General features: G+C 40.4%; 2 protein-coding genes and 1 long non-coding RNA gene across 14 annotated transcripts in view; 2 read left to right on the top strand and 1 right to left on the bottom strand.

Moving 5' to 3' along the window:
* The window catches only part of dkkl1 (dickkopf like acrosomal protein 1), a 36851-nt gene extending 31867 nt beyond the window's left edge, over positions 1-4984 (top strand). For all 4 annotated transcript variants that reach the window (XM_003226181.4, XM_062984322.1, XM_008118894.3 and 1 more), the window contains exons 2-5: positions 406-631; positions 1805-1933; positions 2968-3054; positions 4500-4984. In XM_003226181.4, coding sequence (XP_003226229.1) covers positions 428-631; positions 1805-1933; positions 2968-3054; positions 4500-4835 — 756 coding nt within the window. In that variant the 5' untranslated portion in view covers positions 406-427 and the 3' untranslated portion in view covers positions 4836-4984. The remainder of the gene's footprint in view (positions 1-405; positions 632-1804; positions 1934-2967; positions 3055-4499) is intronic.
* Positions 4985-8240: 3256 nt separating this feature from the next.
* Positions 8241-12303, bottom strand: LOC134299911 (uncharacterized). Its single transcript, XR_010007165.1, has 3 exons — positions 12083-12303; positions 11915-11952; positions 8241-8746 (listed from the first exon to the last, which is right to left on the bottom strand). It is a non-coding gene; the product is annotated as an uncharacterized LOC134299911 (long non-coding RNA).
* A 215-nt stretch (positions 12304-12518) lies between these two features.
* Positions 12519-22103, top strand: part of kash5 (KASH domain containing 5) — a 30120-nt gene continuing 20535 nt past the window's right edge. For 2 of the 9 annotated variants that reach the window (XM_008118899.3, XM_062984064.1), the window contains exons 1-3: positions 12519-12645; positions 19779-19896; positions 21802-21915. In XM_008118899.3, the coding sequence (XP_008117106.2) occupies positions 19821-19896; positions 21802-21915 (190 nt within the window). In that variant the 5' untranslated portion in view covers positions 12519-12645; positions 19779-19820. Of the gene's footprint in view, positions 12646-12748; positions 12846-12921; positions 13031-13363; positions 13430-19778; positions 19897-21801; positions 21916-22103 lie in introns of those variants that run through there. The other 7 variants (XM_062984071.1, XM_062984068.1, XM_062984069.1 and 4 more) reach the window with 7 other exon arrangements.

Genomic DNA, 22103 nt, shown 5'->3' with positions numbered 1-22103 from the left:
CTGTAGTGCTTTAGATGTATCTAACACCAGGGTAACAGAACTCTGTGTTTTCCTTTCTTATTCTCATAGTAGTGCTATGATTTCAATGAGATTTCAGTGTACAAAAGAACATACTAAAAGTATTATTTGGTTGTTAACATATCAGAAATGTTGAAGCCAGTGTTAAGATATGGAATGGGGAAGCAGGGGGATAAGTAGAGTGTTAATTGTGTGTTAAACAACCTTACGGCTGAAAAACTATTAAGGCAATGATATGAAAGGAACTAGCTACACCATGCTGGGATGAACGATAGAGGTGTGTATTTTGGGGTTATCTGACCAGGAGGAAAGCATGGGAATCTGCCAACAGAGGTGGTGTTTTTCCAGTCTTAATTCTGATGAAACTTCCTTCTGTCTTTTATGCAGGTCTGGCTCAGGTGGCCACAGAATGAAGGACCGGGCCAAAATGCTGATGTTGCTGTTAGTGTGGGGATTATGGTACCTGACAGCGCTGGAAGAGGGAGGTACTGCATCTGCTGCCTTCTTGTTTCCCAGCGTGGAGAGACAGCTCCAGGACACTAAGAAGTCTGTGGATGATAAAAATGAGAACAGTGTGGACCAGAATATTATGAAGATTATGGAGGACAGCCTGGTAAGTGGTGACAAAGGATCCTCTCTTCCTAATAAAACTAAATCGTTCTCATGAGCACAAACATCAGGAATGTTCCAAAAGCCAAAAAAGTTTTACAAGACAGGAATATCCTTTAAAAAAAAACAGGGGGGGGAGGGGGGGCTCGTGAAAGACAATACGTACTTCTGTCTGCTCCAGGAGGAATCCATTTTTTTTACATTCAAGATTGTGTGGGTTCTTTTAATATATGTGTAATGCAGTTTAGCATCTCTCCTTTAGTTATTTTCTCCTCATCTCTTTCCCGAGTACAACTTCCAAGTTTTTTTCCTGTTGTGTAGACCACCGTTCTATGTGTTTGTGCATGGGTGGTAGTTGTTGGCCCCATGGGAAGGGAGGTGCATGTGAGGGTATGAAACACAGGCTCATAATGGGCATTTGGAACAGGACCGATTCCCAGTTTTTCAGCTACAAAGATACCATTTTGTTTTCTCTGGTTTATCCACAAACAAATATCTCTAAGGAACCATATGTGTATATTATTATAGGAACCATATATGTGCATGATTGTATACACATAAGTATATATGACAGGGGTTCTCAACTTGGGGTCCCCAGATGTTTTTGGCCTTCAACTCCTAGAAATCCTAACAGCTGGTAAACTGGCTCAGATTTCTGGGTGTTGTAGGCCAAAAACATCTGGGACCCCAGGTTGAGAATTGCTGATATATGACATAAAAGCCAACCATAGCAAGTAGAGGTGTGGAGCAGCCCAAGGGGTAGAGTTGAAACACAGTTTGCAAGCAAGCCATACCAAAATATTAAAAGTTTTGTGTGTTGTTGGCTTATAAACTTTGGCTTGTTTAAACCATGATAAGTTGGTATTGGAACCTAGAGCTATGTCATTCAACTAATCATCTTGAAACAGGAGCCGGCAAACAGAGCCAAAGAAAGAAATGAGTCATTTAAAATCATACTAATTTGTCTAGGGACTATTCATAGCTTACATAACTGTGCCTTCCTGTGATGCGCAAGCCTGACCTTTATATGAGGAAGTGTGGCCTTTTGTCTGTACTGTAACTGATGCCCAGCATTTAACTAAGCGACATGAGTTATATGACTATTAGACAGGAATAGGAAAAAAAATCCACTTTCTATTCTTCACCATGAGGATAGATCAGTCTTTGTCCTTTATAGGAAATTCTGGGGAAAGAAACAATGGATATTCCTGTGGAAACCAGCAAGCTGATTTTAGACTATCGCAATGAGAAGAAACGTCAGAAGGTGGAGAATGCCACACTGTACAGCCAGAAGGAAGTCATGAAAGTGAGTTAGGATGATAATGAAGACAGTCTGAATCAAGATAAGAGTATGTGTATTTGTTTGACTTCATGTTAAGATGCCTCCTGCTTTCTTTTGCATTTTGACATTGTACCATCTTTTTTTGACCTCTGGGAGATTGTGGATGGAGGGGTCTGTGGGGCCCTGGATTTATGATGACCTTAAAGTGATCCTATCAACCAGTTGGTTTTCATGGTCCTCTTCTGCAGAGTTACAGTCCAATGCTTAAACCAGGTGTGTCAAACTCTGAGGGTAGGAGCTTGTGAAATAGAGCTTCGGGACATATACTATACTATACTATACTATACTATACTATACTATACTATACTATACTATACTATACTATACTATATTATACTGTATGTGTAACAGAATAAGGTGATTGAATAAACTGAAGCCTTGTCCTTAAAAATATTCTGGAAAAAGAATAGCTCTCTAGGAAGAATTACTTTTGTACTCTGCCTGCTAGGATGCCTTTCTATTTGCAGAATGTTTTTAACCATAGGTGAGCATTCAGTAATGTTCTAATTCCCTGCATGCTGAAATAATATAAGTGCCTTTCATCTCTTTGGGACACTGCTGAAGGTTTGGAAGAGGCCATGGTGTAAACCAGGCCTAAGAGGCGATTCAAATGATCAGACAGTGGTTGCTGCAGAAAATTACATCTCAATGCCTAGCTTTACACAATATTGTGAGAAAGTTTCCATCTATAGTGTCCATGCTGGTTGAAGGATTCTGGACTCTGTCATTCAACGAATTAATCTTTCAAGTTGTGTTACTGCACTACCGAGTGATCCCACCCATGAAGTTACAGTGTTGTTATTGCTATTGTTGATATTGAACACTCCCATGGGAAGCCGAGTCTCCCATTCATATCCCATAGCTACGAGGGAATTCTTGTCAGCAACAGTAATCCTGCCCTTCATCCCAAAATGTTGAACCGAGTCTAAAAGTAAACTGTTCTTCTACTTGTTCTACTTTCCGAATAATTCCCCATGATGTTCTCTCAATATTTGCAGTTGACAGATAATCATACTGATATATTGTTCTCAGAGGAAATTATGACCTCAATTGAACAGATGGACACTCAAGGTGAAGAGAAAAAGGTCAGTATGAATGCAGAAGGCTGATGTAACCAGTCATTTTTCACATCGATTTAGGCTGTGTCATGTGTGAATAGCGTGGATGATGTGGGATGCTATATTAGGCTCTGGAGGTTTTTCTGTGGCCTGTGCTAGGTTGGCATGCCAACTTTCTGAGTTGATTATTTTGTTATCATCTCAAATGCTAAGGTTAAAAGAAATCTGTTTCTTACGCTGGTGCCTTTCACATGTATTGGGGTACAACTCCCATTTTCTCCTGATTAGTAAGGGCAATGGCTATGACTTTTTGGTCAAAACTCCCAGAATCAATCCCTTAACTAGAACTCCCCTGTAAACTACTAAGCAGAAACTGAAAGTAACAAAACTCCCTAGCTGCCAGTTTCTTACACAGCATTGGATTCAGAGATATTTGTTGTAGTCTTCCGATAGTTCCCAACTTATAGCAGATCCTAAGGTAAATCTATCATGGGATTTTTTGGGGGCTGGGGGAATGTGACTTGCCTACGATCACACTATCGGCAATATATCTGTTAATTTTAGCCATTATGATTAACAGCTATTCAATAAAGTGAGCCTCCTAAGGTCCAATTCCTACACACACACATACCTCAAAGGAGTGAGGGAGCAATTTTGTTGTGTTGTTGGGTTGACCTGGACCATTTTTCTAACAGAATTTTAGACCAGCAATTGACTTTTAGATCACAATGTTGTAAAAAAATGGCCCATTCTGGGCCTAATATAGCTATTGCCACTATCCCAGCAAAATTATCCCTGTGCCACTCAGAAGGCGTTGGAAGACATTTGAGAGGCAAAATATTTGTTGTTGATAAGGCAGCCCCTCAAACTCCAGACAGTTGTCCATCCCTATTCTATTAATTCAGTCATTTTAAAAAGCCTTAGCTTGTAAGCCCCCCCCCCCCGATGCACTAGATTTTTCTTTCCTAGCCTTGAAATTCTTCAGACTGAGAAATCTGTCCCCCCCCCCCCCCCCCAATTGTACGTACAGTGTTCCCTCCCTACTTTGTGGTTCTCTTTTCGCTCCCTCACTGCTTTGTGTTTTTTTCTGAGTGGTGGGGCATGCACAGAAGGTGCCAGTTTCCCTTTCGCACATGCGCCCTTCCTCTCATCAGCATTCAGCATGGCTACTATGGATGCCGCTGAGAGGGAGGCACATGCACAAAAGGGAAACTGGCAGGTGTCAGAAAGGAGGCTGCCAAGAAGAAGCACGGGAAGAAGGCTTGAGAAGGGGAGAAAAGCCACCTAACTACTAATATAATGTGTAAATATTGAAATAAATATAGTGCCCCTACTTTGCAGATTTTCACTTATTGCGGGTGGCCCTGGAACGTAAACCCTGCAATAAGTGAGGGAACACTGTATATCCTTCTTTTGAAAAATTACTGAGATAATATCCTCTTCTCTCCAATTTTATTTTATCTATTTTCTAGGAGAAAATGCCAGAGGCTAGTCAGCAAGAAAAAAGCATTGAGGAAGACAGACCAATCACTGAGAACAGGTTCCTGAATTTGGGTGTCCCCCAGCCAAGACTTCGGCTATTTTTTATCTATCGCTTCCCTCCTCAACTTAAGAGTGAGCAGCAGGTCCCTGAAGCAAACTGGTTAAAGGAAGAGCCAGTCAGTGATAGGAGGCACAGGCTGCTGGCCATTCGGAATGGGCTTTTAGCTGCCCCCCGACCCATCAAGAAGAAGGCCCTGCTTGTCACCCCGACTCAACCAACCACCCCGAGAAAACGTCGCTTCTTTTTCTTCTGGAGGAAAATATAAGACACAAGGAAAGGCACCTGTGTGGGTCATGGTGTCTGCCTCAGTTTCCTCTTCTCATATCTCAAGAGTGGGGGTGGATCAGAGTGAGATGGGGGGAATCTGTTTCTCTTGAAATAAAAACTCATTCTCTTTCAGAGTAAAATCCTGAAGATGTACAGTTGGTGTGTTTTATTTCCTTTAGGTTATAGGGATGGAACATATTTGTTTTTAATATACTGCACACTGACAATATCTGAATCCAAGGAAGAATCTAAAGAAGCATAAAGAGAAGTCACTTTTCCAAATGCTGAATAGTATTGTGATTGTATAGGCATACTGCAAATAACAAAATTTCTGAAAAAAAAGCTTCTTTTTTACAAGGACTTTTATATGTCTTTTTCTGTGTCCTCTCTTGATTAGGATTTTTTAAAGTTGTATTGACATTGGGAGGCATTGGGATGGTGAATGAGGGCTGGAGAAACACAGGATTTTCTAGGCAAGTGCTGTAACATGTCCGCAGAAAACAATGCAATAAGGGCAAAGCTGAAGAATGGAATTCCACATTAACTTTTCAACTGTAGTTATGCGTTCATGTCTACATCAGATAAGGTGCTAGCAACTGCTTTGAGTAGCTGCATGAAGAGCAACATGGAGGAAAAAGGGGAAAGCAAATAAACTCACCTCACTAGGTATACCTAACGTGTTAAAAAAAAAAAACCAGACCTATAAATTCGGCTACCAAAATGGAAACCAACTACTTTGTTAATGGAGATACAGTAGAGTCTCGCTTATCCAACATTCGCTTATCCAACGTTCTGGATTATCCAACGCATTTTTGTAGTCAATGTTTTCAATACATCGTGATATTTTGGTGCTAAATTCATAAATACAGTAATTACTACGTAGCATTACTGCATATTGAACGACTTTTTCTGTCAAATTTGTTGTATAACATGATGTTTTGGTACTTATTTTGTAAAATCATAACCTAATTTGATGTTTAATAGGCTTCTCCTTAATCTCTCCTTATTATCCAACATATTCGCTTATCCAACGTTCTGCCGGCCTGTTTATGTTGGATAAGTGAGACTCTACTGTATCTCTGTACCATCAATTCATACAACACCATAGATTACTAGGCTGTCCACTTCTTGAGTGCTTTCAAGTTGTTTCCAGCCTATGACAATCCTAAGGTGAATGTATCACAGGGTTTTCTAGGAAAATTTTCTTCAGAAGAAGTTTGCCTTCACTTTCCCCTGAGACTGAGAAAGTGTGACTTGACTGGGATCACTATAAGCAGAGCTGTATGTAACAACCAGAAGCTTTATGCACTGCATCCAGCAAACACCTTCGCATTCCCTTGGTCTTAATTAGTTGTTTCAAGTGCATGCTTAACTCTCTCATGGAGTCAATGGAACTTCAGAGCACTTTATGTTGACTGGCTGACAACCTACTGCTATTCAGAATTGTTGATCCTGAGCAGGAGAGGTCAGGAAAAACGTAACTCTTTTGGCATTTTTCTTTTGTAGCCAGCTGTGAAACTGTTGGTTAACCTTAAAAACTACATAGTTGTGTTGGCTCCATTTTAGGAGGCAACCTCTGGCAGTGAGACCAGGAAGATGCCTGTTGGCAGAAACCCAAGCAAGTGATTTACCTGAGCTGCCCATTTTAAATGAGTCCCTGCTTTGGCAAGCAAACAGATTAGGCCCAATTGAAATTAGCCAGCAAACAAGGAGAGAAGGTGATTTTCAGCCAAGGAAGATTTTATTATCTGCAGATAAGATGCTAGCCAGTGATACATTCACAAAGTAGATAGCATACAAATACAGTTTCATAACCCTTTTTATACATAGGCTGCAACCAAGCCTCTAATTCTGACCAGTCACAGCCACTGGCCAGCATGGGCTGGGAACAAAGGATGATTAAGTGTTGATGAATGGGGTTCTTTTTACTGAACAGGAAATATAAAGTGATTGAGGGCATCTTTGGCCCTACCCAGGAATGCTATTGTCTTATGAGATGAACATGGCATGGCCCCTTAATAGGGCTGGGTTGGTGGTTCCAGCCCCCAGAGAAACAAAACCTATATTAATACAATCATGCAAAAATGACAGAGGTTGGGGTTTGGCTATAGACTTGCTGATTTTCCTTCCGATGCGAGAGGTCCCGTTCATCAAAGGTGCAGGTGGTAAAATTGGTTCTTCCCCAAGGGGGCAGGAAGAGGTGATTGCCCTGCCCGAGTAAGCTATTGTGTTGCAATGTCAAGGTAAAGTCCAAGAGATGGGTGAAGCTGGAAATTGACGAGGAAATTCCCAGCTTGGTTTCTTTCCCCCAGGCTATGCAATTGTGTGGGATGCAAGACATCTTTGGGTTCAGGATCAAGGTTTCCCACAAAGGGAAGGAATGGGGATCTCAGGAGGATAAAACATTAGGTTAACACAACATATAGGCAAAATAGGAACACATAGGAAAATCATGGAGCATTTAGAGCAAATTATATACATGAGAGACATAGTTTTCCAAAGTACCTTTAACAAGCCAGGCTTCTCAGAGGAAAAAGGGGAAGGAAGGCAGGCAAAGTGGAAGAAAAGGAGGAAAGGGGAAAAAAGTGAGGAAGGAAGAAAAAGGGAAAGGAAGAAAAAGAGGGAGGAAAGGAGAAAGAACGGAAGGGAAGGAGGAAGAAAGGAAGGAAAGGAGGGGGAAGGAGGAAGAAAAAAAGAGAAACAGACTTCAGTGAGTAGGGACCTGGTCCAGGTAAACTAGACATCCCAAGAACCTGGGGGTGGTTTTCTCATGTAACAGTTGTGATATAGCGTACTACTTGTCGTGTGCTTTAAAATAATTCTGACTTTGGGCGACTCTTACTATGTAGTTTCCTTGGCAAACTTTGTTCATAGTTTGTCTACTGGTGAGAGGGTTTGACTTGACCATGGTTACTCAGTGGGTTACTGTGGCCAAATGTGGATTCAAACCCTGGTCTCACATTATGTAAGATTGAAAAGTTTTAACATTAAAAATAAAACAAGAGGCAGCTAATAATTACTTTTTGGGGGAACAATACCTGAATAATTAAACGGAAATTCACTGCCACATTGAATGAAAAGTAGCTACAGAGCACGCTGTAAACCTCTTTCTAGTTAAATGAAACTTCTTTCTGATGAAAGTTTAATTCAACAGAAATTTTCTGTAAGTTATAGGGAACCTCTGCTGACTTCATCACCAATATTATAAAAAGATTGTAGCTATGAGGATGGGCATTTTCCAATAATATCTCATGACCTAAGTGCGGTGTGGAACTGCCATTTTAATCCCATATCCTGTTGATAGTTTTAAAAAACCCCACTTAAATCGACACAGTGGCCTAGGAAGTTGTACAAAGCCAAATCAGCAGTACACTGTAGATGTCAAAGACAGAACGCCACAAGATAAAAGATAACAAAGTTTATTGGAGTTACAGAACCAAAAATGCCCGTAAAAGACAAGGGCTAGGCAAACACTGGCCTTAAAAGTAAAAAGAGACAAGAAAAACGTTCAAAAGATAAACCGGATTAAACCGGAGTTTAATCCGGGTTAAATCAAAACAGCTTGCTTCAGCCTGGGAATAAACAAACAGAAGCTGGTGAACAAAAAGTTCAAAGGAATGCAACTAATTGGCAGCAGATGCTTCTCTGCTGCCAAGAGCTATATTTGAGTAACTTAGAGGTTACTCCTCCACACAGCAGGCAATTTCCTGATACAAACACAGCAGACGAGGGCAGAAGCAGTCAGCGAAGTCCCAATCCGTTCCGAAGGTCGTAAGGCAGATGCAGACGTTTGTAGTTCACCAGTTCCAACGATAGACACAGGTAGGAGAATCCGAGGCCGTAGTCAGTCAGTCCGTAAGTCCAGAGTAAGCAGATGGCGTCCGTCAAGAAGACGACGGAAGGTCAAAGCTATTAAGATTAAGCAGAGGTTGCACAACAAAACCCCACACAATTCCTCCCGCCGTCTGAGCCCAATGTCCAGGATAACTTACGTAGTCAGCAAACGAATCACACCCGTCTTCAGGAAAACTTCCCACACAGATCCCAAGCGTTCGTCCAGATTACCTTGCCCAACGCAATTTGCTATTGCTCCCAAACCCCATTTTATGCCAGTTACAAGTCCTCATCGCTATCAGCTGTTCTCCTTAGCCCGGGCGTTTCCTCATCACTTTCCTCATCAGAACTGGAACACCTTTGACTACGCCCCACAGCATCCCCAGCTGTGGATCCCGTCCCATCCCTCCAGCTTGTCCACGGGTCTAATCCTGAAGGTCCCCAATCGCCTTCCATACTATCATTGCCAGTGGCACCCAAATCCTCCCTTACACGAGTCCATTCCATGTCATCCTCTTCCGAGCTAACCATCTCTTCCTCCATTCTCTCAGTAAACCCCTCAAAAGAATCCTCGTCAGATGGTTCTGCAAAGATATCTCGCAGCCGCTTCCTTTCTCGCTCCTCGAGAGTATCTGACTCTCGAGGAGTCTTACGCCCGCGTCTCCCAGTAGTAGAGCCATGAGGCTCAACCATAACAGTAGATGTTAATGCATGGAAATTATGTTTTATATTGAAAATTGCACCTGATTAAGTTCTCCATAATATTTATGTTAATATTACTTTACAAACCAGAGGCACAATCCATTCAGAACAGTTCCTGTGTCTGCCTTATTAATTTCAGCAGAGTTTGCACAGGAAATATGCCTAGATAGTTCCCCCCTACATGTTTTAGGCACATTGACTTTCCCAAATTCTCTTCTATCTCCCTTACTTCTCTTCCATTCCCTGTCTTACACTCCCTACCCAAAAGAAGATGAAATAGGACAAATCCCTAGTGGCACCTTTTTTGTGTTGATGGGTTGGGGCAGCCTTGCAGCATTTGCCAAACCTAAGCAGTGCTGTCCATGTACCCAGGGGCCGAAGTGCTGAATTAAAGGGTAAGTATTTGGTCTATGGAGCCCTGGTGGCGAAGTGTGTTAAAGCGCTGAGCTGCTGAACTTGCAGACCGAAAGGTCCAGGGTTCAAATCCCGGGAGAGGCTTGAGCTCCCGCTGTTAGCTCCAGCTCCTGCCAACCTAGCAGTTCGAAAACATGCAAATGTGAGTAGATTAATAGGTACCACTCTGGTGGGAAGGTAACGGCGCTCCATGCAGTCATGTCGGCCACATGACCTTGGAGGTGTCTACGGACAACGCCTGCTCTTCGGCTTAGCACCAAACCCCAGAGTCAGACATGACTGGACTTAACGTCAGGGGAAACCTTTACCTTTACCTTATTTTGTCTATGTTAAATCTCTCAGATGGAAGAACAGAAGAATCTCTTGAAAACATGGCATTGTTATAATGATGTAAATTGGACTGGTGATGAGACATATAGGGTTCTTGAGAACACTAAAAACACAATAGCTCTAAAAAATCCACTGTTAGACGTGACCCATCTTATTATTGAAATAAGTATAAAGAACTTTTCACTCATTCTACACTGTCTTTGTACACAACAAAGTAGGACAGAAACATGGCAGAAAAAAGCAAGTGTGTAAAGAGTCAGGAAGAGATGACTGCAAAATATGGGAAGATGGGTGGAACAGATGTAAGGGTGAGAGGGCAACTGTAATAAGGATATAGGGAGAAAGATATAGAAGATATTGATATAGAAGACAATGTGTATGCATAGAGGTGGGAATATATATGTACATTCAGTGAATGTAAAAGTATAAAAACAGCTACTCAGTTACATCAGAAATCCATATATTTTAGTATCCTGATTCTTCCAGTGATCTATACATTACTATTGGGAAGCTCCAGATATGAGGATCTCTAGACAGAAATAGTATATATTTTGGCACGTTGAGGATACGTTTCAGCCTTGCTACCAGCTTGCCTTCTTCTCCTATGTATACAATAATCTCTATATGTGAGAAGCCAGAGAAAAGATTGGCTTCTTTTCCAGCCACTCTTGATGCTTCCGAATAAAGAGGACATTTGCTATTGTGACTTAGATATTCCATGGAAGGTATTGGGCAATTTATAGGGCTGAGTGAAGACAATGGTGAGAAGAGCCATGGGAGGAAGATATATCAGATCTCAACCAACTACATTTCCAGGAATACATTTAATGATACATGAATACATGAAATGAGGCAGTTTTTTGGGACTAACTTTTACTAACTACATTTGCCTTTTGCTTTTAAATTCCTTGTTACATCTTGTTATCGAGAAATCAGATTCCCTCCCAAAAGATGAACTTGATGCGAATTCAATACAATCAAAAATGACATTTATTTTGTTTTATATTTGATATAGAGTTGCACAATTCACAAAGGGTAGCATCTCTCCTTTTTCTGCCGTTTCCCCATTTCCAGTAACTCTGCTGACAGGGTTACTGGAAATAAGACTACCCATTCCAAAAAAGAGATTAACTCACCTTTCATAAGCACATTGCCTTGGGGGGTGGGGGGTGGGAGTAGACAAGAAAAGTGCAACCAATGTGTTGTCAAAGGCTTTCATGGCCGGGATCACACTGTTGTTGTATGTTTTCCGGCCTGTATGGCCATGTTCCAGAAGTATTCTCTCTTGACTTTTCGCGCGCAGGTTATGAGGTACCTCACAACCTTTGAGGATGCCTGCCATAGATGTGGGCAAAACGTCAGGAGAGAATACTTCTGGAACATGGCCATACAGCCCGAAAACATACAACAACAATGAGCAACCACCTCCCGACCCTAGGCAGGTATTGAAAGACCTTTTAACAAAAGGGAATTTGCCTACATTTCTAAAGCTGCTCACATATTTCCTGGAAAATTGCTCATAAACCTATACAGTCTCCTCCATAATTATTTTGTGATCTTAACATATATGCATATTAATCAAAGGTAACTGGAAGCACTGAAGCTGGGTAACAATACTGGCACTGGTACGGTCCAGCACTTATCTTCTGAGAAACTAAATTAATATGATGTGTTTACATGAGTACCTAAGGGGCTTTTTGGCCAATTTCTCGATTCTGCCAGTAAAATAAATTTAAAATTGTTTTCATATGTAACTATTGTATTAATAACAACAATAATGATAATTTTATTTCTTACCTGCCTCTCCTTGTGGCTCGGGGTTGGGTACAGCATAGCTAAAAACACATAATCATAAATGTTATATGACGTTATAAATACATATATTAAAATGTATGAAACAAATATTAAAATATAGTGCAAATGTACTAACCATTGTTCTGTTCATACTGGGAAAATGATACTTACTCTATAATGAGGAGAAAGATGTGCATCATTGGGTTGCTGTGAGTTTTCCGGGCTGTATGGCCATGTTCCAGAAGCTTTCTCTCCTGACGTTTTGCCCACATCTATGGCAGGCATCCTCAGAGTTTGTGAGTTCTGTTGGAAACTAGGCAAGTGGGGTTTATATGTCGGTGAAATGTCCAGGTTGGGAGAAAGCACTCTGGTCTGTTGGAAGCAAATGTAAATGTTGCAATTGGCCACCATGATTAGCATTGAGTGGCCTTGCACCTTCAAAGCCTGGCTGATTCCTGCCTGGGGGAATCCTTTGTTGACAGATGTTAGCTGGCCCTGATTGTTTCATGCCTGGCTTTCCTCTGTTTTCTGAATGGTGTTCTTTATTTACTGTCCTGATTTTTAAGTTTTAAAAAAAAATACTGGTAGCCAGATTTTGTTCATTTTCATGGTTTTCTCCTTTCTGTTGAAATTGTCCACATGCTTCTTTTCAGTGGCTTCTGTGTGGAGTCTGACATGGTGGTTGTTAGAGAGGTCCAGCATTTCTGCGTTCTCAAATGAGATGCTGTGTCCAGGTTGGTTCATCGAGTGCTCTGCTATGGCTGACTTCTCTGGTTGAATTAGACTGCAGTGCCTTTCATCTTCCTTGATTCGTATTGGGCAATGCTGCGTTTGGTGATCCCTTTGTAGACTTGTCCACAGCTGCATGGTATACAGTAGACTCCTGCAGAGAGAGCTGAGGGAACCAGATTATCCACTTTGAACAGGATTATATGTCAGTCTAGATTTATATAATCCATCAAATAATCTGGATTTTATAGGGCAGCGTAGAAGGGGCCTTATTCTTCCCGCCCTTTTTGGAGTGTCTCCTTTATCCCTCAGCAAGGCCTGCATTTTCCTCCATTTTCCTCTCAGTTTTGTCAGAGAAGGAGGCGTTTTCACTCCGAATTCCCCTCAAAGGTGGAAGGGCTTTTCAGCCCTCTTTGCTTTGGGTCAAAGAGGCTGTTTTTTTTTTTTTTTTAATGGCTGAGGAGATTTCTGTGAGGGAAGAAGTATTTTTCAGGGGTTGCTTTTGAAATACAGCTTTGCTTCAGCCTCGCAATGAGCAACAAGATGGCTCCTTGAAGAAGGCGGAGAGGCCTGGGGAAAGGGCCATTTTAATGGGAACCCTGCATTCGTCAGGCGTAGGCAAACTTCAGCCTTCCTCCTGGTGTTTTGGACTTCAACTCCCAGAATTCCTAACAGCCAGTAGGCTGTTAGGAATTGTGGGAGTTGAAGTCCAAAACACCTGGAGGAAGGCCGAAGTTTGCCCATGCCTGTACAATGCAATTTAATATCTGAGGAACTAGAGCTGATGTGGTATATCCAATGGGATTTTCTGAATCAAGGCCTCAAATAATTCTAGAAACAGGCTTAAAAAAAACAAGACATTAAGAAAATACTTTGTTTTGCTAAGCTGTGTGATCAGAATACTTTCATTTGCTGTATTAAATACAAAATCTGGTCGTCTCTCATCTTGACATTTTGAACGGAACAGTATCCACTTCAGAATTAATTCAACATTTTTTCCCCATTCCTTTGCCCAAATCCTAAACTACTCAGTGATTGCTGTTCTTTTTTAAAATCCAATTGCTAATAATAGTAATAATTCCACAGAGAGATGTGGATAATACATTATTCAGTGAGGAGAGGTGCCTCTTCCTATTGATCGAGGGAGAGGACAACAATACTACCGTAGTCAATAATTGTTCCCCTTAAACAAATCCACAACATTAATATACTTGCTTGTATTAAATACATACAGTAGAGTCTCACTTATCTAACACTCGCTTATCCAACGTTCTGGATTATCCAACGCATTTTTGTAGTCAATGTTTTCAATATATCGTGATATTTTGGTGCTAAATTTGTAAATACAGTAATTACTACATAGCATTACTGTATATTGAACTACCTTTTCTGTCAAATTTGTTGTATAACATGATGTTTTGGTGCTTAATTTGTAAAACTGTAGCGGAAACCAGACTTCCCCTCTTCTCGGCTTGTGTGTCTGTGCGGACGCAGTGGAAGTAGGAGACAGACAACTGGAGGTTTTTTCCAAAGAAAGCAGTTTACTAAAAGTTTCCTGCAGCTGCAGAGGTTCATCCCACGCACAACTAGATGCTGAAAAGGGAGAACCCCGCAGACAGGGTCGAGTGTCTATTTATACAATTCAGTGGGTTCAGTTTACGACCGCCCCCATATCAAACCATTGGTGCATATTTGTGGTGCAGTATTACATTTCATTACTTTCGTTTCTCTCAAAACACATGATTTCAGGGAAACCATGTGATAACCCATCGGCTGTGTTCCTGGCCTGCTCGTACCTCCTTATATGGCCATTTCCTCCTACCCCTTCATTCCTGCCTTATTCCCCCATTTTTTTTTTTTTTTTTGCGAAGCGTGTATACAAAAGCTGAAGCAAACTAAATGAGCAGACTTATGGGTCCCTCCAATCCCTTCTAGCTTGCAGCCAAGCTATCTTTTCAGTGGAAAATGAGCGCAGAATAGCATTTGTACATAGTTTCATCACCAGAGGTAAACAACACATGAGGATTAAAAATATTAATCAGGTTTTAGAAAGGACATAGTCCACAGTAGAATTCTGATCTAGCCCAGTCATTTGGCTTCTTCCGATGATGGATTTGTTGCTATGGCCAGAGGTGGCCATTCACATACATGTCCAACTTTCAGGTCTTTTCAGTCTTTGGCATAAAGTCAAACTGGGGGTGTGTTTCCTCTTCCTTGATCAAAGGAATAATGTTCAGTTAATTTGAAGAAAGTCTCTTTGTCCAATCAAGTCTCTAGTCTCTAAGAATTGTCTCTGTGTAAAGAAAAGTCTGTAAAGAAAATCTCCATCTCTCACAGGGCTTTAGCTGTTATACCCAGTATGTGTGGCGTGGGGTAGACTTAAACTCCTACGGGTTTTTGATTCCAAAACAGGCCTTCCAGTAATAATGCCTTATGGATCTCCATTTTGGAAAACAGGCCTCTCAGTAACAATGCCTTATGGATCTCCAATTTAGGAACAGGAGTCCAAAAAGCTGAAAAAGAAAGCAGGAAGACAGTGAGAGAGAATGGGGGAGGGGGAACGGATTACCCATCTGTCGATCATCCTGTTCGGCATCACTTTTGTCTCAGCCAATCTTGTTGAAATCCCTTGTCTCTCCACGGGTGAGGCAGGTAGGCCACTATTCAGCTCCCAAACGACCCCTCCATGGCCTCTTGAGAAATGATTCCTCCATGGGCCTTCTTTCGCGATCTGCAGTAATCCTTTTTACTCTGGTCCTGCTGCAATGGTTAACTTATTTTATTCTTTGTCACATTGCCTCCGTGCTATATCCTCCTTTTGGCTTAAAAAGCAAGGTTGTTAGATGGCATATGAAAAAGTCCCTCATTGTCTCTCAAATCCGTCAAAAATCCGAATTATTTGCAATGTCCCATTACAAAAGGTCCTATCCAGGAGAGTTGGGTCAAAATAGAAAATTGTATGTTGTTGAGTTGGTCAGCCCTTACAGCCTCCAGCCTTATGCCACACTCCATCACAGCCTTAGCACTCAGCAACACCTATAGGCCCTCCCAGGCCTCTCAATAAACTTGTCTCATAGACTTCTGGGTTTATCCCATACAGGAGTTCAGGACCTGTAGCAAAAAACAATGAGAGGGAAAAGAAGGGGAGGGAAATACTCATCCTTCCAGGCTGTATGGCTCTTGAAGCACTCTCTCTAGTCGTTTCGCTCACATCCAAGGCAGGCCTCCTCAGAGGTTGTGCCTTTGACAACACACTCATCTGTCTTGAAATCCAACAAAATCTTTCTTCTCCACATCTTTTTCTTTTCCTTTCCGCAAACGATTTAACAATCGTGTATCCACTTGCTGCAATGCAATCTTCCACTCCAGTCCTGCTGCAGTGTTAAACTTACTCAATTCCCCTTTTACACCGACTCGTTGAACAGCTCAAAATTTGTTAGTAACACACGTTGAAAAGCCTCCTGCCGCTTCTCAAATCTGGCAAAATCCAGGCTGGGGGCGATGGAAAAAAAATGCCCCTATTTGCATGATCTAATGTCCCGTTTACAAAAGTCCTAGTCCTTCCTTTCCGTAACCTTTAGAAAGAGTTGGGCCAAAATCACAAAGTCCAGAATCCAAATCTCACAAAATTATTATGAAGCAACATGAGACGTAGCCAATTATATCATGTCTTTGGTTCTCAAAAGGATAACTTTTTATCACTTGGGCACTAGCTCCCTTTTTGAATAAAATGTCAATCAAAAATTTAAAAATCAATGTCAGTTCTTAATCCTTCTGTGTCAGGAATATGGGGTCAATTTTTTTTTTCAAAAACAAATATATATATATATATTTTTCTTGCACTGCCAACTTGTGACAGTTTTCCATACAAAGTCTCTACAACCAATAACTCCTCTCCTTGTATTCCAAAGTGCTGCAAAAAAAAAAGAACCTCCAACATTTCCCTATAACCTGTAAGGGGTTTAAAGTCTGTAGCACCATGTTCTCTAAAAACACTGAAGCATTGTTCTTTCAAAACAAGGATTTTTTTTTTCAAGCCTAAGACCATTTTTTTTTTCCAAAAAAAATATCTACAGCTTCCGAATTGCTTCTGAACAAATCTACTAACATTGTTTATAACTCTTTATGCATTTTGAATTCAACACATACATCTCATTCACACAAGGTCCACAGGAATTCTGATTAGTGGTTAGTTGTTTAGATAAAGTCACACACTCTATCTCAGCTCATGAAACATTCTCACCCAGTTGTCCCAAAATAAGTCCAAAAGCAAGGATTTAAGATCCAGGTGAAAGACAGAACCCCAATATATATATATATACACACACATTTACATCATCATTTTCTTTCTTTCTTTTTTTCATATTAAATTCACATTACATTTTTACAGCGGCTTTCATTGACCTTGGCTGTCCACTGGAATTCCATTATCTTTCTCTGGGCATTTCGCCTGAGTTTTAACAAGAATAACAGGGAGTTTTTACCTTGAACTGTTGCCAAGATTTTCCCACTATCTTTTTGGCATGAGGCCCAGGTGCAAAGGAAAACTTTTTAAGAAAACAGCCTTTGTTCCTCAGAAATAACAAGGAAAAAAAAAACTTTCTGAGCCTCAACACCACTTTAACTCCCTCCCTTTTTCTCGCCTCTCTGCAGCTTGTCAGCAAAAGCAAACTAACACAGACAGACCCTCTTCGGATCAGATTTTTTCAACCGTAATAAAACATTTCTAGATATTTGTGCTCAACATTTTTTGTGTAAATCTATAGACTCATTTTTCATTTTCACTTCAATATTACCACGAAAACATGCAGAACTTGAAACTCATTATTCCCCACACATAACAAAGAAATCAAACAGTTTTTTTTTTTTTCCTTTCCCCGGGAGTTGCGACTCCTCATGAGTCCTGCACGACTTGGTCTTGGGGCACCCTCACAAGTCTTGTTCTCTGGGGAATTCCTTCTACGGCTCTACTTGCAACTGAGCCGAAATTGTCTAACATACACTGTAATGGGGTGGTGGATTTGAACCCACTGCCTCCCATCCTGCCTAATAGAGGGGACTGCCTTGGACTGGGCACCTGGACACTCAACGGTGTGTGTCAGGAATAACAAGACAGAACCCCTTTATACCTCCCTGGGAACCTTTGTGTCCCTCCCGGCGCTGTTCCCTTAGTGTCTCATTTTAACCACTATACTTGCCAGATTGCTGTAGACGTCGGACCAACCTTCGCCCCTGGACTTTTCCCTGGATCCTTTTCCCTGCCTGGTTTCTTTGGAACCTCGCTGTCGTTGCGGCTCCCACCGTCGGCCGGCGTTGGCATCAGAGGCAAGTACCGCAGCCGGTCTTACAATATTCAGGGGCCCCTTCTCGTCTCACGGTAGTTGCCTCTGGCCCCCACCGCCGAGTTGGGACCGTCCCGCCAACGGGATCCGTCTCCGATCTCCTGGCCCGTCTTATTGTGGAATCACGTCGGGGTCACCAGAAAATGTAGCGGAAACCAGACTTCCCCTCTTCTCGGCTTGTGTGTCTGTGCGGACGCAGTGGAAGTAGGAGACAGACAACTGGAGGTTTTTTCCAAAGAAAGCAGTTTACTAAAAGTTTCCTGCAGCTGCAGAGGTTCATCCCACGCACAACTAGATGCTGAAAAGGGAGAACCCCGCAGACAGGGTCGAGTGTCTATTTATACAATTCAGTGGGTTCAGTTTACGACCGCCCCCATATCAAACCATTGGTGCATATTTGTGGTGCAGTATTACATTTCATTACTTTCGTTTCTCTCAAAACACATGATTTCAGGGAAACCATGTGATAACCCATCGGCTGTGTTCCTGGCCTGCTCGTACCTCCTTATATGGCCATTTCCTCCTACCCCTTCATTCCTGCCTTAAAACCATAACCTAATTTGATGTTTAATAGGCTTTTCCTTAATCTCTTCTTATTATCCAACATATTTGCTTATCCAACATTCTGCCGGCCCGTTTACGTTGGATAAGCGACACTCTACTGTAGTTATTTTTGAAATAAATATCCACATAAAAAGTCATACAATTATTCAGGAGCATAGACAGCCTAAATCCTTTCGCAAACTAATAACTAGTGTTGGTTATCAGTTTGGTCAAATTTAAAGTATATTTAAATGTGATATATATTTCAGGTCCCTTCTACACTGCCATATAATCCTGATTATCAAAGCAGATAATCCATATTATCTGCTTTTATGAATCTACACTGCTATATAATAAATTTCAAAGCAGAAAATTTGTTTTATATATGGCAGTGTAGAAGGGCCCTCAGGCCCCTTCCACACTGCCATATAACCCAGAATATCAAGGCAGATAATCCACAATATCTGCTTTGAACTGGATTATCTGAGTCCACACTGCCATATAATCTAGTTCAATGTGGATTTTATATAGCTGTGTGAGAGGGCCCTCCATCTTTTTCTGAAATATATACTACATTTAAATATGTTTGAAACTGGTCCCTGAAAAGACAGTGGATTTGTGCTCATTGTGTCGTAGCATGGCATTGGATAATGCTAAAAGTTTTTATTTGCCGTCTCCGTAGAAAGGGGTGCTTAGCAATCATTCGCAAAGCAAGGATACTTGTGATAAATGCATGTATGATAGACATTGACTAAACATATGATGGGATCTCATGCAGTCAAAATAGAGAATTTAAAATCTAGATCTGCAGAAAATAAAATTTTTGGTTTTGTTGCTTAGTGGGATTCCTTTCTACTATGTCAAACATTTCTCAGTTGCTATAGGTATAGAGTCCAAAGTGTGAATCAATGCACTGAGGTTTGAATATTAATACATTCCTGATAGTAGCACAGAAAAATTCAATCTCAATACACTAATGATACATACAACTATAGCAAAGCACATGAAAATAATTCCTAATTTTTTAATTAAACTCCTTATTGTAATATTTTAGATAGCCTTGCAACTTTAAGCAGTTTAGAGTACAGATTTTTGAACTGATGGTATTGTCATACCTATATTTAAGTGGTAATTCAACCAGGTGTTTTATTACAGTACTTTCAAAACCTGGCAAACAATTCTCCAAAAAGCCTGGAACCAAGTTCCTGATTTACTGGCTGCAGGTAAATAAAACAAAATCTTTTTTTAAAAAGGAAAAGAATAAATAAAGCTCTGACTGGAAAGGCACTTATCTGATGATGGAGGATATTTCCCATACGTCTTTTGAAAATGCAGCAGTTGCACAGTTAACTGCAGTCTTATCAACAGAAGGTAAGTGTTCCTGAAATTTTCAATCTTGTAATTGTTTATTACAGTAGAGTCTCGCTTATCCAACCTTCGCTTATGCAACGTCCTGGATTATCCAATGCAGTCTGCCTCCTGCCCAGATCCATAACTGTTTCTTTAGGCAGCAAGGACTGAACTTTTTACAGATTTAACTTCCGACAATGTTGTTACTGCAAGTTCATTTTATGCAATTCTATCTTTATTTGTAGTCATTTTGTTCGTAGCCAATGTTTTTATAGTCAATGTTTTCAATACATTGCGATGTTTTGATGCTAAATTTGTAAATACAGTAAAATTACTGCATAACATTACTGTGTATTGAACTGCTTTTTCTGTCAATTTGTTATACAACATGATGTTTTGGTGCTTAATTTGTAAAATCATAATGTAATTTGACATTTAATAGGCTTTTCCTTAATCCCTCCTTATTATCCAACATATTCACTTATCCAACGTTCTGCCAGCCCGTTTATGTTGGATAAGTGAGACTCTACTGTATTTTATTAGTGTTGGATCTTAGAACTATTCTGCCATCCAGGTTATTTTGAAAATGTAATACCTATTCAACAGTAGTTTTGATTGTGATGCTATGTGCTGGCTGCAGTTGTTTTCTAACTTGGATGTTAGTGCCAGTTACTCTAACAATGTGTAACAATAACTCGGCCATTCATAGTGACTTCAGTAAAAATGGGTGCAAGTTTGAACCACATTTCTCAAATCAAGGTTTAGCTTATCTAAACATTGCTTTTTTCTATATGTTTCAAGCTCACCTGATTTCTAGAGCGAGGGAGAGGTTATGGCACAGTAGATTGGCAATGCAATGCACGTACTCTCCCTTGTTTTGACCTACAGTCCCAAATGATTATTTTATAAACTTGGGCAAGTATACAAAGTGCTTTATTACAATTTTATTCTGCAATCATTATATATGGTAACTTAGGTTGACATATAAATAACAAATGCATTGTGGGCTGGTGTGTAAAAAACTTCAGGGCAGAGCATTCTTTCCAGTTCTTGTCCAACTAAAGCTTGCTTTTAATTGTTGTAATATCTGTAATATAAATACAAATGGTTTCTCTAGTTTTTATCATTCTTCATTTTAATTCAGCTCTGTGCCACAAAATAGGTGACACCTTTGTGGCAGTCATTGGCCTGATGCCACTGATCTGCTTTACTATGATTTTCAATTTGGTTTATAATTCAATCCCTAGTAGAAATTATCGTAATGTTGCATTGGTTCTTTATCTAGTTCCGTGAAGTGTGAGTCATGCAAATTGCATATCAAATACTTTTCAGTTGGATGCTTTATTTGTTCTGCACATTTGGTTTTATGACAAATTAGGGTATTCTGAGAGAGAAAAATAGTTACTATACTATTCATGCATACTCATCTGGCTTTTAAGCCATTAAGTTGCTCAGCAATTTTTATTTGAATGAAGAAACCCTATTTGAAATGCTAGGACTTTGGGTAGATATGAGACATACAATTTCAGTCAAAAGAATGAACAGTGGGAAATTATGAATGGGAGAGATGAAGAGAAAGTCCTAATGTTGGATTTTGAGTAGGGAGAAATGAGTTGTAATGTGGACAAATGACAAGTCATTATATCTTTTTAGTTAAGTGAGCTTATTTTAGATCTTTGTGGTTATAATGCACATACTGAAATGGATTGATATGGATTTTTAGTAAAGTTTGTTCGGAGCGTGCTTCATTTTGTTAAAGACTGCTGTGGAAAGGTCCCTTCAACAGCTGTATATCATAGCTAGATTTACCTTGTTAAAGAGAGGGCATTCTAAATATATTTCATAGAAGGTCTCAACGGATGACTTGGTCTGCAGATAGTCCAGGGTTAGGGGAAAAAAAGCTCATTTATGTTAAATGTTCCTTAGCAGTACCATGGGACAACTCTGGCATCAGCAGCAAAAACATCCTGAACGCGGACCAGTGTTCTGAAGAAAATGTTCTGAAATGCACATTCAAGGCCTGTGATTCTGAACAAACAGGTAGAAAACTTTTTAGTAGCAGCTAGAAACAGTCAGCAAATCCAGTGTTATTGTACTGGGGACAAATTATAGGAGAAAGATGCATTTTCTCTAATTTTTTATTGTTTTATTGACTTGGAATTACAAACAAAATACAATCATTGCCTTGCATATTGGAAAGATCAAACAATAGGTTATTCAACATAGTT

The sequence above is a fragment of the Anolis carolinensis genome, chromosome 6, assembly GCF_035594765.1.
Source record: "Anolis carolinensis isolate JA03-04 chromosome 6, rAnoCar3.1.pri, whole genome shotgun sequence".
Lineage (NCBI taxonomy): Eukaryota > Metazoa > Chordata > Lepidosauria > Squamata > Dactyloidae > Anolis > Anolis carolinensis.
Note: the sequence above shows the minus strand (reverse complement) of the source record. Positions and strands in the feature narration are given on the sequence as shown.